At 43.4% G+C, this 18,314-nt stretch overlaps 1 protein-coding gene across 1 annotated transcript; it reads right to left on the bottom strand.

Moving 5' to 3' along the window:
- Positions 1-695: 695 nt before the first annotated feature.
- On the bottom strand, positions 696-18,220 carry LOC137278674 (DNA-directed RNA polymerase III subunit RPC7-like). Its single transcript, XM_067811181.1, has 5 exons — positions 18,002-18,220; positions 9,983-10,178; positions 7,368-7,498; positions 7,073-7,192; positions 696-1,779 (listed from the first exon to the last, which is right to left on the bottom strand). The coding sequence occupies exons 1-5, from the start codon at positions 18,116-18,118 to the stop codon at positions 1,693-1,695; spliced, it is 651 nt and encodes a 216-aa protein (XP_067667282.1). The 5' UTR covers positions 18,119-18,220; the 3' UTR covers positions 696-1,692.
- Between the last annotated feature and the right edge of the window lie 94 nt (positions 18,221-18,314).

Genomic DNA, 18,314 nt, shown 5'->3' with positions numbered 1-18,314 from the left:
TAAAGAATGCTGGCATCAACATGAAAATATTTAAGCCTCATAGCATAAGGGCAGCCTCCACTAGCAAGGCCTGTAACCTTAAAGTACCTTTAAAAACAATACTGAATACAGCAGGCTGGAGCAAGGACTGTGTGTTTGGACGTTTCTACAACAAACCAGTAGAAAATGACAGTGTTTTCAGTGATGCTATTCTATCACCTGAAAATTTGAGTAGTTCTTAGCAATACATTTGCTCTGGAAGAGCTTGATCCTGTTTCGCCGACCTAGTTAATGTGTAGAGGTTTTAGGCATAGTGACATAAAATTTTCGCAATAATGTTTCATTGTACTTTTGGAATACATATTGAAAGAGAACGAGTATTGTGTGTGTTCTTTAACATGTGGTTGAGGGGAAAACACTTTTCTGGAAATATGCCTCCTACTCTAAAATCTCACGGGATTCCGATAGTACGGAATGGGGAGGTGGAATTTAAATATTAAACGAGACTTACCTGTAAGGTGAAGTTTGATATTAATTCCACCGACCCATGAAGTACTGAGGGATTACGTGCCCTCCACTCCCACCCTTGCTAGCCAGGAACCATATTTCTACGCTAAAGACTGATGTTTCAGCGCATGCGCACATCTCACGTAATCCCTCAGTACTTCATGGGTCGGTGGAATTAATATCAAACTTCACCTTACAGGTAAGTCTCGTTTAATATTTAAAGTATTTCATATAGATTCTGCCATTAGCATAAAGTCATGTGTCCCTTACACAGTTGCATACATAGCTAAACTGTACCATGTGTCACAGTGCCAGTCATTCCAAAATGCTTGTCAGCAACTTTCTGCATGATTGTAACACATGTACCCTGTGGAAATCAATGCATGTGATACACAGCTGGTGCCTCTGCTCATCTGGGCATGTGGTATGGACTGTCAAATCCTAGGTCACATATAATCACATCTTGAACATACCTTGAATGTATGAATCAATCAATACCATTGAACTCCGATACAGTACTGTTTTTACTATAGCTGTGAAGATCCAACAACGCTTCCCTCATCATCAGTGGAGAGTTCTTGGAATCTATACCAGACATATCGAGAATGTGCCATCCTAGATTGTGTCAGGAGTTTTGTTATGGAACCATCCACCCAACCTTGCTGAAGGATGCATGGATTCAGGAACCAGTCTGATGTCAGCCTCCCGTGGCACTCACATCTACCATGATTTTCACACCATTCAGGACAATACAACAGCATGGACAATACTGTGTACATCGGGACTGCTGTCCTATATTTATAAGGTACAGTAACTGGACAATTTACTGAGACTGGTACTGTTGCTTGTAGTCAGCTCTATCACAATAACCATGGACACTTCAGCAGTTGATTATAAGGCACTCACTGACCCTGACCACACACCAAGCACTGGGTAGCTGTGTTCACCGTTCATGAGATGCTCAGAGAGATTTACCAGCCAAACTGGGAAACACCTGACTGTTATCCTCCACCATGTCTTGAAATCAGTCACACTTTCCCTGAGTCTGTACTGAGCTCTGTCCTGTCAAATCCTTCTATAACAAAGCTGTCCTAATACCATGGAGGTTACAAATATCCTAGTAACGTGGAGGTGTGGCAGGACACACTCTGTTTCGACATGGACAACGTCTGCAGTGGTTGCCAACAGCAGCACAACAGATCCATCTCAATAGATAGGTCCTTCGTCCACATCATCATCATCATCACCATAGCCCTCACCATTGTCAAAGTAGTTCAGGTTGTAATCAGTTTCCTGCAAAAACAGTACCTCCAAAGGATCAAATAATGATGTGATCATTCAAGAATAAGAGGGTGTTCAAGTACCTGGAATAATACAAGGGACATAACTCTGTTAAGCTTCATCTCCAGACTTTCTGCAGTCTGGCACTGAATTGCAGTGTTCTTCAGCACTTGCAATCCATCTGTCACCTATTCTCAGCATTCAGTGTGCCTGAGATGATTTTGTAATGATCCAAAGGTAACATAATTTCAGCTGTATCAAGCCCTAGCACTGACATGCTTCATGCATACACACGCACACACGCACACACGCACACACACACACACACACACACGCAGCTGACAACCCTCGAGCCTACAGCTCCCAGCTCTGACAGTCAGTCACCTCCACAACCCGCACCAACTGATACACACCTCCAGCCCTCCAGCCTACAACCCCCAGCTCTGACAGATGGCCACCCTCAGTGATACATAACTCTCGTCGACCCACAAGGCTTCGGCTCCCAGCTCTGACAGATGGCCACCCTCACTGTATAAGCACCTCCAGCCTACACCCCCCAGATCTGACATATGGCCACCCTCATTGTACACATACCTCCAGTCTACAACCCCAGATCTGACATATGACTACCCTCACTGTATACACACCTCCAGCCTACAACCCCAGATCTGACATATGGCCACCCTCACTGTATACACACCTCCAGTCTACACACCCCACATCTGACATATAGTCATCCTCACTGTATACACACCTCCAGCTTTCACCCCCCAGATCTGACATATGGCCATCCTCACTGTATACACACCTCCAGTCTACAACCCCCAGATCTGACATATGGCCATCCTCACTGTATACACACCTCCAGCCTACAACCCCAGATCTGACAGATGGCCACCCTCACTGTATACACACCTCCAGCCTACAACCCCAGATCTGACATATGGCCATCCTCACTGTATACACACCTCCAGCCTACAACCCCAGATCTGACATATGGCCACCCTCACTGTATACACACCTCCAGTCTACACACCCCAGATCTGACATATGGCCATCCTCACTGTATACACACCTCCAGCCTACAACCCCCAGATCTGACATATCGCCATCCTCACTGTATACACACCTCCAGCCTACAACCCCCAGATCTGACAGATGCCAGACTCACTGTATACACACCTCCAGCCTACAACCCCAGATCTGACATATGGCCATCCTCACTGTATACACACCTCCAGCCTACAACCCCAGATCTGACATATGGCCATCCTCACTGTATACACACCTCCAGCCTACACCCCCAGATCTGACATATGGCCACCCTCACTGTATACACACCTCCAGTCTACACACCCCAGATCTGACATATGGCCACCCTCACTGTATACACACCTCCAGCCTACAACCCCAGATCTGACATATGGCCATCCTCACTGTATACACACCTCCAGCCTACAACCCCAGATCTGACATATGGCCATCCTCACTGTATACACACCTCCAGCCTACAACCCCAGATCTGACATATGGCCATACTCACTGTATACACACCTCCCGCCTACAACCCCAGATCTGACATATGGCCACCCTCACTGTATACACACCTCCCGCCTACAACCCCCACATCTGACAGACAGCCACCCTCACTGTATACACACCTCCAGCCTACAACCCCAGATCTGACATATGGCCACCCTCACTGTATACACACGAGCCTTCACCCCCCAGATCAGACAGACGGCCACCCTCACTGAAAACACACCTCCAGGCTACATCCCCCAGATCTGACAGGCGGCCACCCTCACTGTTTACACACCTGCAGCCTACAACCCCAGATCTGACAGACAGCCACCCTCACTGTATACACACCTCCAGACTACAACCCCAGATCTGACAGATGCCACCCTCACTGTATACACACCTCCAGCCTACACCCCCCCAGATCTGACAGGCGGCCACCTCACTGTATACACACCTCCAGCCTACAACCCCCAGATCTGACATATGGCCACCCTCACTGTATACACACCTCCAGCCTACAACCCCCAGATCTGACAGATGGCCACCCTCAATGTATACACACCTCCAGCCTACAACCCCAGATCTGACAGATGGCCACCCTCACTGTATACACACCTCCAGCCTACAACCCCCAGATCTGACATATGGCCACCCTCACTGTATACACACCTCCAGCCTACAACCCCAGATCTGACATATGGCCATCCTCACTGTATACACACCTCCAGTCTACATCCCCAGATCTGACACATGACACCCTCACTGTATACACACCTCCAGCCTACAACCCCAGATCTGACAGATGGCCACCCTCACTGTATACACACCTCCAGCCTACAACCCCAGATCTGACACATGACACCCTCACTGTATACACACCTCCAGTCTACAACCCCAGATCTGACAGATGCCAGACTCACTGTATACACACCTCCAGTCTACATCCCCAGATCTGACACATGACACCCTCACTGTATACACACCTCCAGCCTACAACCCCAGATCTGACAGATGGCCATCCTCACTGTATACACACCTCCAGCCTACAACCCCAGATCTGACACATGACACCCTCACTGTATACACACCTCCAGCCTACAACCCCAGATCTGACAGATGCCAGACTCACTGTATACACACCTCCAGTCTACAACCCCAGATCTGACACATGACACCCTCACTGTATACACACCTCCAGTCTACAACCCCAGATCTGACAGATGCCAGACTCACTGTATACACACCTCCAGCCTACATCCCCAGATCTGACAGATGGCCACCCTCACTGTATACACACCTCCAGCCTACAACCCCAGATCTGACATATGGCCACCCTCACTGTATACACACCTCCAGCCTACAACCCCCACATCTGACAGACAGCCACCCTCACTGTATACACACCTCCAGCCTACAACCCCAGATCTGACAGATGGCCACCCTCACTGTATACACACCTCCAGCCTACAACCCCAGATCTGACACATGACACCCTCACTGTATACACACCTCCAGCCTACAACCCCAGATCTGACAGATGGCCACCCTCACTGTATACACACCTCCAGCCTACAACCCCAGATCTGACAGACAGCCACCCTCACTGTATACACACCTCCAGCCTACAACCCCAGATCTGACAGATGGCCACCCTCACTGTATACACACCTCCAGCCTACAACCCCAGATCTGACACATGACACCCTCACTGTATACACACCTCCAGCCTACAACCCCAGATCTGACAGATGGCCACCCTCACTGTATACACACCTCCAGTCTACAACCCCAGATCTGACACATGACACCCTCACTGTATACACACCTCCAGTCTTCACCCCGACATCTGACAGATGGCCACCCTCACTGTATACACACCTCCAGCCTACATCCCCAGATCTGACAGATGCCATCCTCACTGTATACACACCTCCAGCCTACAACCCCAGATCTGACATATGGCCATCCTCACTGTATACACACCTCCAGCCTACAACCCCAGATCTGACAGATGGCCATCCTCACTGTATACACACCTCCAGCCTACATCCCCAGATCTGACACATGACACCCTCACTGTATACACACCTCCAGCCTACAACCCCAGATCTGACAGATGGCCATCCTCACTGTATACACACCTCCAGCCTACAACCCCAGATCTGACAGATGGCCATCCTCACTGTATACACACCTCCAGCCTACAACCCCAGATCTGACAGATGGCCATCCTCACTGTATACACACCTCCTGCCTACAACCCCAGATCTGACATATGGCCACCCTCACTGTATACACACCTCCAGCCTACACCCCCAGATCTGATAGACGGCCACCCTCACTGTATACACACCTCCAGCCTACAACCCCAGATCTGACAGATGGACACCCTCACAGTATACACACCTCCAGTCTACAACCCCAGATCTGACACATGGCCATCCTCACTGTATACACACCTCCTGCCTACAACCCCAGATCTGACATATGGCCACCCTCACTGTATACACACCTCCAGTCTACAACCCCAGATCTGACAGATGGCCATCCTCACTGTATACACACCTCCTGCCTACAACCCCAGATCTGACATATGGCCACCCTCACTGTATACACACCTCCAGTCTACACACCCCAGATCTGACATATGGCCACCCTCACTGTATACACACCTCCAGCCTACAACCCCAGATCTGACACATGACACCCTCACTGTATACACACCTCCAGCCTACAACCCCAGATCTGACAGATGGCCATCCTCACTGTATACACACCTCCAGCCTACATCCCCAGATCTGACATATGGCCATCCTCACTGTATACACACCTCCAGCCTACAACCCCAGATCTGACATATGGCCATCCTCACTGTATACACACCTCCAGCCTACAACCCCAGATCTGACAGATGGCCATCCTCACTGTATACACACCTCCAGCCTACATCCCCAGATCTGACACATGACACCCTCACTGTATACACACCTCCAGCCTACAACCCCAGATCTGACAGATGGCCATCCTCACTGTATACACACCTCCTGCCTACAACCCCAGATCTGACAGATGGCCATCCTCACTGTATACACACCTCCAGCCTACAACCCCAGATCTGACATATGGCCATCCTCACTGTATACACACCTCCAGCCTACAACCCCAGATCTGACATATGGCCATCCTCACTGTATACACACCTCCAGCCTACAACCCCAGATCTGACAGATGGCCATCCTCACTGTATACACACCTCCAGCCTACATCCCCAGATCTGACACATGACACCCTCACTGTATACACACCTCCAGCCTACAACCCCAGATCTGACAGATGGCCATCCTCACTGTATACACACCTCCAGCCTACAACCCCAGATCTGACAGATGGCCATCCTCACTGTATACACACCTCCAGCCTACAACCCCAGATCTGACAGATGGCCATCCTCACTGTATACACACCTCCTGCCTACAACCCCAGATCTGACATATGGCCACCCTCACTGTATACACACCTCCAGCCTACACCCCCAGATCTGATAGACGGCCACCCTCACTGTATACACACCTCCAGCCTACAACCCCAGATCTGACACATGACACCCTCACTGTATACACACCTCCAGTCTACAACCCCAGATCTGACACATGGCCATCCTCACTGTATACACACCTCCTGCCTACAACCCCAGATCTGACATATGGCCACCCTCACTGTATACACACCTCCAGTCTACAACCCCAGATCTGACAGATGGCCATCCTCACTGTATACACACCTCCTCCAGCTCCTCTTCCTCATACAACTCCTCAGCGTCTTCCTCCTCTCTATCTTCTTCCTTCTGTCTCTCATTCTCCTCCTTGTTATCTTCTTCTGCATCTGGAAGTTTCTCCAGTTTCTGAAACCAACATACCGTCCAGAAAAAATGTCCTCACTGGTCATCCTGCATCATAGCATGGTGAGCAGTGTCTAGGCTAATGACAGAACTTCATGAATATAGGCATTTACTGATTTGGATGGGGGACTTGGCTTGAGACTAAAATCCCCTTCTGTGTACATAAAACAGACTGTACCTCCAAAGTCTTGTCAATGTCCACTTCACTCATCTTCACTTTTGCCTTTTTCAAGTTGGGTTTAACACTGGTTCTGCCAGAGTGAGGTCTCTTGGTCTTAATCTTCAGCTCCCCTGGCAACCTACGCCAGTCTGTCCCCAAACACAGAGAGAGTGACAGAGTGAGTTTGCTTTTAGATCTCTATTGACTACATTCCAACTACATCCTGTCTGTTGTCACCAAAACAAACAGAAATTTTAATGATAGTTACTCAAGTAACGTTTTCCCCAAGTGACCAACAAAGTCAAAACTATTTTTTCATATTACGTCAAAGGGGATGATTAAGATATATGTCAATAATATGTGGTCAAATGGTATTATTTGGGAGATACTTGACAAGGGGACTGTCCAACAAGTTGGGTTGACATATTTTAGCTACCCCTAATTACCATCTGTCTTATTTACACAGTGCCCTTATCTAATTACCATCAGTCCTTGGTACCCACTATGAATCAGAGTTACCCACTATGAACCGGTGTTATTCACTATGAATCCAAGTTACCAACTAGGGGGCATGGTGGGTGAGCTGGCTAAGGCGCCAGGCTAGTGATCCAGAGAGGTTGAGGTGTCGGGATTGAGCCCACCTTTGAACGGGTATAAAAACCTTGGAGTCAACTTTGTGTGCAGACTCTTTCAGAGTTGTCACAACCCCTAGTGTACAGTACACAACCCTGTGCACTTGAAATAACCCACGAATCCGTTGGTATATGACCAGATGGTGGCCACATGAATACCTGCCAACACACAGTTGCGGGTACAGCAACGTGCAGTGAACTTGGACAAAGTACTGTGACTGTGTGTCCCAGTCCACCCATCTGTCAATGGGTACCTCGTTAGGGTGAGAGAGCCTCAATAAACTTGGTGCGCCAAGTGGCAGCAAGATTGTATACTCCCTAGGGAGTTGAGATTGACATACGTTGTGCTGTTGGGAATGACATCCAGTGATCGAGGGAAAAATACCAACGCCTTGAGCATGTACTAGTGCATGGATATGTGCGCTATATAAATATCCTATATCTATCTACATCCATCTATGAATCAGAATTACCCACTATGAACCCGTGTTACCAAATATGAATCCAAGTTACCCACTCTGAATCAGAGTTACCCACTAAGAACCCAAGTTACCCACTATGAATCCAAGTTACCCACTATGAATCCAAGTTACCAACTACCCTTATCTAATTAATGTCAGTCCTTGTTACCTACTGTTGTACCTTGGTAGCAAAGTGCTAGAACACAGAAGTCAAGACAGGAATCATGAAAGACATATTTATAAAAACAAAGCATATGATGGTATCATAAACATACATTAAAGACTCAATGCATGATGACTTGAAGCATCACTGCAAACTTGGTTCTGTTCCTTAAATGTTGAATAATGTTACAAATTTCAGTAATCAAACATATTTTCAAAGTCTGTAGATAACTGTGCTAAGGAAAAAGTCATTGTTGTTTGTAAAGTTCATACATACCTAAAGGTAAAGAGGCACTTTAACATTGTTTACAGTGTAATAGCATTAAACCATGCATTAAAGCCTACTTTATCAGGTCATCCTGTTATCAGAGACAATTTGGGAATATTCTCTGACATTGTTTCCTGCTAACAGTCTAACAATCTGATGTAATACCATATCAGTAACCACTGATTGGTGTGGTATAGCTCCTGAATATTAAATCTAGCAGGGTATGCATCAAACCTACTTAAGATACCTGTTATTACCTGCTCTAATTTATCAATACGTACCCTTCATGAACTGTATTTTATCATGCCTTATCTTCAGTCTACATTCTCTGCTTTGTACGCTCTTGGCTACATCAGAACATTCAGAAAAGACAATCTGGAGTGACTCACTGTTACCACTTATTCTCACACTACCTTAAGCTCAGTTTCAAATTACAATAATAATTTCATCTCCAGTCGAACCTCACCTTATATCTTAAATTTCTAAACACCCTAGGTTTATCTCACTTGCACAACAACAACACAACACTGAAAACACTCACAGCTATGATGAGTTAAACCAGGTTATACATTTTCGTACTCTATATTTACATCACCATTTAAATTCACATGGTCATCATATGTGGGTGTTTGAAATCAACTGCAAAAATGTTATCAAAGATGTGCAAATGTTTACCCTAACATGACTGAACCCATACCTGTCAGGTTACTAAGTGAACGCTCTACCTCACGGCCAGCGGGCCGACAAAGCTTTCATCGCTGAATGATCTATTTATAGTTAGGCCTACTGTCAATACACTGATTTTACTAGCGCTTCAGTTACTGTTATGTAGCTTCATGACATGATCACATAATTATCTATCATTGACAGTTTATATGTATAATATCGCACTCCTCTTCAGTAATGGATGGGAAAGTTACACTTGAGACTGCTGGGTAAACTTGATGATGTACAGAGGAACCTACTAACACAAACATTTACAATACATCCTCCATGGGTGTAGGTACAGGTGCAGGTATAGGTGTACAGCAGTGGAATGGTCCCCTACAGTGGAATGGTCCCCTACAGTGGAGTGCTCCCCTATGGCTATAGTGGTCCCCTATATCTCACCTGGTATCCACCCAGAGAAGTTGTCCTGCTGACCCAGCTGGTATTTGTCTGAGTACCTCTCTATGTCTTTTTTTTTCTCCATCAAGTCGAGGAAGAATGGTGACTTTCGACTTGCACCACGAAACTCTTGCTTCAGGGCCTGCATGTAATCATAGTCCTCTCCTGTTGCCAAGGGAACCGCTTTGTAGTTGACAGGCTGTAACCATGACAGTACTTCAGTAAGTTATAAGTGAGTACAAAATTTGTACATCTTTATCTAGTGTTGTGCAGGAGTATGCCTGTAGCCAAACCTGAAACATTTTAGAGTTAAAATGCACAACGTTGAATTCACCTTCATGTGAATACATCTGATGATTTTAAACAGGTGTTAGAAGAATATTTCTGAAATTATGCAAATTATACCAGGCCTCTACATGGTAGCAATACTGGGGTCTGAACCGAGTGAAACCACCTGCAGTCAACTTCCACGGGTCTATTGTAAAGTCTCTACTTCAACAGTCAGGGTCCACAGCCCCATAGTAAAGTCTTTACTTCATACAGTCAGGCTCCTCCACCCCATAATAAAAACCTTACTTCTGCAGCGAGGTACCACAGTCCTATAGCAAAGTCCTTACTTTACCAACCAAGGTCAACAGCCCTACTGTAATGTTAAGTCCTTACTTTACCAACCACACTCCACACTCCTACAGTAAAGTCCTTACATTACCAGCCAGGGTCCATGCCAATACAGTTAAGTCCTTATTTTATCGGCCATGGTCCACAGCCCTACTGTAATGTTAAGTCCTTACTTTACTAGCCAGGGTCCACAGTCCTACAGTAAAGTCTTTACTTTACTAGCCAGCATCCAAGGCCCTATAGTAAAGCCCTTACTTCAGCAGTCAGGGTCCACAGCCCCATTGTAATGTTAAATCCGTTTTTTACCAGCCAGGGACCACAGCCCTACATTAAAGTGATTGCTTTACCAGCCAGAGTCTACGGCCATGTTGTAAAGTCCAAAAGGAGTCTTGTCTTCCGGGGGTTATCGTCCACTAAGTAGGAGCTGTAGTAGTTGTAGCAAAACACTGTACACATTACAGGCCCATTCACCCACCACACCGAAGATCCAGGTTCGATTCTAGGTTCGATTCCCCATATGCTCATAATGTGTGAAGCCCATTTCTGGTGTCCCCTACTATGGTACTGCTGGAATATTGCTAAAAATGGCATAAACCAAACCTCACTAACTCACAAAAGAGTATTCAAACGTCACTTACTCAACGGTATGTGACAGACAACAGTCTATGAATATGCATGACTCACCAATGACACTGCAAATTCAACAGCTGTTCATGAAAAACACTCGTGTTCTGAATGTATTATAACAGATTCATTCACACACACAAAGCATAATGTTAGGGTTACATTCAGTTCAGCATGAATCAGACAAACAACATTGAGGAGGTCTTGTGGCAGGTGATGTGGAGTTCAACAGTTACCAGTAGAACATGGAGGTGCCACACACTAGTGTGCACGTACAATAACTCCTTACAGTGACCACAATGGGTATTGTAAGTCACTCATGACCTGAACAAGGGGTTCATCACAGATAACTGCTTGTCGAGGCTGGAATCTGTACAACAAACTGCACTAATTGTTGCCTGGCAGAGATGGGATGATGTGTTGTACTATAACACATCAACAGAGAAAAGTTCAAGGTCAAATGAAGTCTCTTCACAGTACACACTAAATCCTCATGAATTTTGCTGGTGTTAACAAATGCTCACAATGATTTACTTAAAATGACATCAGAGCTGAACATACAGTGATTATAAATAGATAAGGATAACCATGGTGACACAAAACACAATAAACGACAAACATCTAGTACAGTTCAACTTTCCTACATATTCCTAAATATGCTACAGCCCAGATAGCATTCAGACATTGGCCGTGCATTGGCCCAGTGTTTACCAACGTTGGGCCAATGTCTGCCCATGTTGGCCTAACTCCAAATGCTATCTGGGAGTGAGATTTGTTTCCATGAAATATGGAGTGAATTATTCATCAAGCAGTAGTTGATGTAATTCCACATATTCAGTATACTGTACATGTAGATAATGCTAGTTTGACACATTTACTTTACCTTAGTATAAACAAAAATATATTCTCATACTAACCAGATCAACCCATCATCCTTGAAATCCGAAAATATTAATTACATCTATCATTACTTTTCTTCAAACAGTCTCATATGAAATTTGTTTTTACCACTGTCCCACTATACCCAGACAAGGGTCAGAACATGTTCTTTGTTTCACATATTCCTGTACATTAATTCAATCTAATATGGTTGTCACTGGCAGTCACAGAAAGCACACCCACTGACACACAAGGTTAAACAATGTTTGAAAACTTCCTGTGTCCTGCTGTGTATGGGTACACAGAAACTTAAAACTGTAAATATTCAACCCATGCTTGAATCAGGAGCAGATGGACAGGCTCCCTAACCTGGTTGACACCATCACTGCACCCATATTGTCAAGATCAATGCTCATGCTTTTGATCACTGGATTGTCTGGTCCAGATTAGTTTATTTACAGACTGCCAACAAATAGCTGGAGTTAATCAACAAGTACAGCAAACAGTACAGTATGTTCCTCAGGGAGCTGAGTAATCAAGTGCACATTGATAGAGTGATGAGGTAACATGACACCAAAGACATCCATGGACTTATCATCAGATGCAGTACACAGGACTACAAGTGACATGTGATTCTAATCACTGTACAGTGTAGGATGCTCACAGCTAAAGTGCAGATATAACATCATTACATGCTTTCAAAAGTCAAACTACAACTTGAAGCAAATTCTGTCATCACTATACAAGACTCAAAAGTTGAATAACCTAGTTACAACATTTTGGGAGCAGCCAATGAAAGTTCAAAACAGTTTCTTTCAGGCGACTGTGACCAAACTTCAGAATGTTTGATAACAATGCCCAGTGTGTGGATTTTGTCTACACTTACTGATGACCGCTGGGTAGGGAGGTCAAGTACTGTTCTGGCCAACAATATGTGAACAAACAGACAGGGGTCCAGGTTATGCACCATTAGACTAACCACTCATTCAGACCACAGAGTCAGCCGTGTCAGAAGGTCACCATCTTCATCTGGGTTCAACAGACCATTAGACAAACCATAGTCTATCGCCAGTGGCCACAGTTGTGAGAAGGCCACCATCTTCATCTGGGTACAACACCTGACACGGCATAAAGTAAGTAGTGTCGTCTGTTTCACTTGCAGCAAGGTGACATAAGTATACACTGTATTAATGGTATATACATATATTTGCAAATCATCAACTGTACCCACACTGTACTGTACCTACCACATACTCCAGCATTGCACACTGTCATGGAAAGATGACTAACATATATTTGGACTAACTAATTAAATTAGGTCAGATCTATATTTGTTTATAGTGTTTTATGTGTAACAACCCTTAACTTTACACAATATTAATTAAAGTACTGTTATGCTTTTCCAAAAATTGTCTTGCACAGAAGTTTTCTTGAACTTAAACTAAGATTTCATAATAGGAAAGGAACTCAAGTCAACAATGATATCATTTCTAGTGCTTTTATTCTGCCACCTGTGACGATTCAGGCATAACACAGGTACCAACTACATGTTCAACCTTTCCTTCACAGAGGTCATGAAAATATACTCACAGGACTTGAACAGTAATTTTGACAAGGAAAAAGAATTTTGTTCTAAATCATTCTGCACAAGATAATTTATCAAAAGGTTGCTGACACAGAGTGTAGTCTTGACATGGAGTTTCAAGAATGTCTGCTATGTAATGCCTCAAGGATTTATACTTCACATCCTTGACCCCTGACTGACCAGGTCAGGGTGACCTAGGTGACACATACATTGTTGACAATAACTTACATAAGTTCTAAAGTAACACAGTGTTTATTTGTTATAAAGATTTATCTAAAATCATACCTATTATATCTCCTATCTTAATTATGAAGAAGAGATTAATTACTATACCGTACAAAACTTGGCTTGTTTGGGTTTTCTAGCCCGGAATACCCAATGAGGGGTATTTTTATTTCACATTCAAACATTTGTTTCTTACAATAGCTTAAGTAAAGGATCAAAACCAACTTCGAAGATGAGCAGAGGGGAATCAGGGAGGGTCAGTAGGCCCAGTCTAATTTCCAAAGATCAAAGACTTTTCAAACAACATCCAGGAGGAGGTTTTGATCCAAATGATGAACCGACTGAAGATAAATTTCAGATGTAATTTACTGGCTGGGATATATTATTTTAAATTACGTGTTGGTTTTCAATTCAAAATTTGACCACACTCGTATCTTCATATTTACAGATTTCAACGGGCACCACAATGAGTACCTGACTCCTGGTGCTGGTCAAGCTAGGTAATAACTTACTCTAGTAGACCACCACTTAAGAACAGGTGCAAGAACAGAAAATCAGTTTCCTTAATAATCAGCATCCTATGCATATGCATGGTTGTCATTTTATATGCCCAAAACTTCAAGCTTGAAATTTATTTCCACATTTCTTCAAATCACATTGGACTAATCAATCAAAAGATGTGTGATATATAACATCAATCCTTACCCACAATGAACCAGTCACACTTAAAATACTTATGATAGTAAAGGGTTGCTTATGTAGAGATTGTACAGAGCTGCCCAATGATACGGATTGTGAAGAGGTGCTTGCTTACGAAGGGATATTGTGACTGTGAAGGGCTGTGGGAATAATCCAGTTTACTAACTGCACCATTTCAGAATCCAGTTCTCATGCCACAGAGTATCAAGATGGCTTTACCAACTTCAGCGTTATCTTGGCTTGTCAGTGTATTCAGACAGCCAACATTTTACAACAGGTGCTGTCACAAAGAATCTCCATGTACATGACATCAGCATCTGTTTGTTTATGGAAATAAATGGAAAGAGTGGAACAGGTCATGGAGGGTTGGTTTGTTGTTGAACACAGCACTCAGCAATATTCCAGTCACAATAATTATAATAATAATGAATTTGTATACCATCTAGTTTCTCCATACAGTGAAACAGATTTGGAAATAATAGCCATTTTTTGGCAGTCTGTAAATAATCAAATCTGGACCAGACAATGAAGTGATGAACTTCATGTGTATCGATATGCACAGATTGGATACAATGACATGTGTGAACCAAGTAAGCAAGTCTGACCACATGATACTGCAAGTCAACTCTCACAACAAAAGCATGAGTTGCTGAAGACCAATTGTACTTGGAATCTTCAAGGGTGAAGAATAGGTCATGGACTAATACAAGGGTTAAGGATTAACATCATGTCTCATAACTTTAGTTTCCAGACTCTTACAAATGGGCCATTTTTCCCATTCCCTAAACTACAAGAATTCCAAAACATTTAATCATCTTTTCACAATGTTTCGGGTAAGAAATATTACAAATGTTTAATACTTTACTGTTGTCAAGCACACAAAACAACAGAAGGAGATTCTCATTGGTGTAAAACCATCTTGTTTATTGCCTGTGAATTATACCATAATAGTAAGATGCTGTGTCAGTGTCAGAATGTGATCAATCAGGCATATTAATCAGTCAGTCGATGATATAGCACAGTGGCCTGCGTTAATATTATGATAACCACTAAATAATAGTGAATGTTTATATGATGACATCATATACTGGTGATGCATCATATTATTTCTAAAACTATAAATACTTGATGTTGATAATAGAAGGTTTATACCATAGATCATAATTTGTAATTATACTTTTACACAGTCTTACAGGCTTGTGCTTAAGTTAGTAAGTGATACATGATAGATATGTTTGCTTTATGCTCAGTCGGTAGCAATATGTTAACTAACTTAAGGTACTTAACTCATAATAATTAGATATTTTTGGACTATGAAATAGAGAAAGAACATAGAGAGGGTGCTCACCTGTGAATTATACAACGTTAGTAAGATGTTGAGTCAGCCATGCATGTGTAATGGCAACCACATGACAACTGAAGGAGAATTTAAATTGTCATACATCACAGGTGTAGAAGCCCATGATTTTGGTGGTGAGCCAAGTATAGGCAACATGTACAACTTCCTATATAAGACAGTGAAGAAGCCTTCTGACTGGGAAATAGAAGGTTAAAATCAATACCACACAAATACCACATGAAAAGAGGGTACTAAACCCTTTGACCCAAAGCATGCATTGCTCATTGGCTTCATTGAAAAACATATCCTGAAAAAATAACTGATTTACTGCAAAAGATGTCCAACTATAGACTACCTGGCAGATGTTCGTACAGAGCTTGGACTGAAACATGCGGATGTGTACAGCTACTGTATAATTTTCTCAGTAAATCAAGAAAGATAAAGTACAGACCAAAAAAAGAGAAATAAAAAACTGACTTGTTTTTTTAACCCCTGTATATGTTGAAAAATTTGCAGAGATTGGATGCAAAATAATGATTTCATTTCATCGACAACTGGTAATGGTTTAAAGGTCCGGTTTAACCAATAGAATTTTTGAAGGGTTTGAGGTTGAAAATTGTAAACCAAAAGTTACTGTGTTCTGTAATCTGAATGGTTGAAAAACATGATCAAATGGTATTAGATTCCCGTAAACTGCAAGACTATTCACTGCGTATTGACACGTAAACAATTGTTTTGTTGTGTCATCAACAGTGGTGACGTCATTCAAATCATATTGTGACGTAAAGTTAGAATGACGTCACAAATGAGCAACTCCACATGCTACCATGGGAACCAGCTGAAACAGCCAGCTGATGACACTTAACTGCTGTACCCCTACTCGATGTAAACGAGTGCAGACACTAAAACCCCTTTTTTTACTGTTTTGTTTACAATTTGGATAAACATCATATGTTGGCCCATTTCTGGGTGTTATTGAGTATTTGAAGCACATGAATATTTCATTTGAAACCTCCAGCTGACGCTGTCGGTTCCAAATGCATTCCTGTGCTTCAAATACTCAATAACACCCGGAAATGGGCCAACACATGATGTTTATCTCCTAATTTGACACTTTTCCGCATTTTGGAGTTGCAAGTTGGGGCTTCCATAGGTCATATTCTTACGAATACACCCAAACCTGCAAGTGAACTTGATAGTGCAGATCTCCCTGCACATCATGCTCAAATTTCCCTTGTTAACATTGTTTGGAACACAGATCAATCACACACTGAAAATCATGCCTCAATGTTGTCTCAGCATTGCTGACATGAGGAGAGCTATTGGTTGGATCCTGGAGAGTATTGTCATACGTGAGGCGGCGAGAAGACTTAATGTTTCACCCTCAGTTATTCACAGACTATGGGTTCATTTCCAAACTACTGGAGAAGTCTGTAAACAATGCCACCCTGGTCGTCCACAAACAACAACTTGTCCAAAGGACAGATTCATCGTCATCACAGCATTATGGCAAAGAACCATCCCTGCAAATGTCATTAAAAGTCTCCTCGGAAATGGAGACAACGTTAGTGTCTCTGATCAGACCATCAGGAACTATCTGTGTGAGAACAATTTAAGGTCACGATATCAAGCTGTATGTCCACCACTGTTTCCACATCATCGAGTTAACCGTTTAACATGGTGCCAGATGCCATTTGCATTGGGACCAGACATCAGTGTAACAATGTGCTCTTCACTGACAAGTCTAGATTTTGTTTGCAGTACAATGGTTTGTTAGTACAATGATGTCGTGTGTGTCGAAAAACCCAAATTCACAGGTCACAGATCAATTCAAGTGAATTCAGGCGAAGCAAAGTTGGTCGAAAGAAATTGATCCGAAACTACATGATCGTTAAGGGGACCTTGTTTAGAAAACGAAAAACGAGCCAGTGAGCTGAGGGCGATCAATCTTGCCTAAGGGTAGTAAGGCATTTGACCGAATCGGCTGGAACTGGTGATTAGCTCCGGTTAGATATCTAAATAAATAATATCGATAAAAGGTGACGAAACTCACTGGAAACAGCGGCGGTGGTTGTTGTACTGCACCGGGAAGTGTTTCGCCTCTTCCAAACCCAAGTGCTTCGATATTGAAGGACATCCCCCTCCCTCTTCCTCTTCCACGACCTGCCATGTTATAATTATCTAATAACGTATCCTTGAGTATTTTACATTGTTACACAACGTGGAAGCATCGTCTACATGTGCGCAGCCATCTTGGTAGGAGCCTTCATTTACTGTTCAATACAATCTGTCCTCAACTTGGGCTACCTTGCATTATTGTTTGTGTATTGCTATTCAAATCACTAAATATCTGGATTCTTAGTTAC

The sequence above is a fragment of the Haliotis asinina genome, chromosome 3, assembly GCF_037392515.1.
Source record: "Haliotis asinina isolate JCU_RB_2024 chromosome 3, JCU_Hal_asi_v2, whole genome shotgun sequence".
Taxonomy (NCBI): domain Eukaryota; kingdom Metazoa; phylum Mollusca; class Gastropoda; order Lepetellida; family Haliotidae; genus Haliotis; species Haliotis asinina.
The sequence above is the reverse complement of the archived record's forward strand: the minus strand, read 5'-3'. Positions and strand labels throughout refer to the sequence as shown.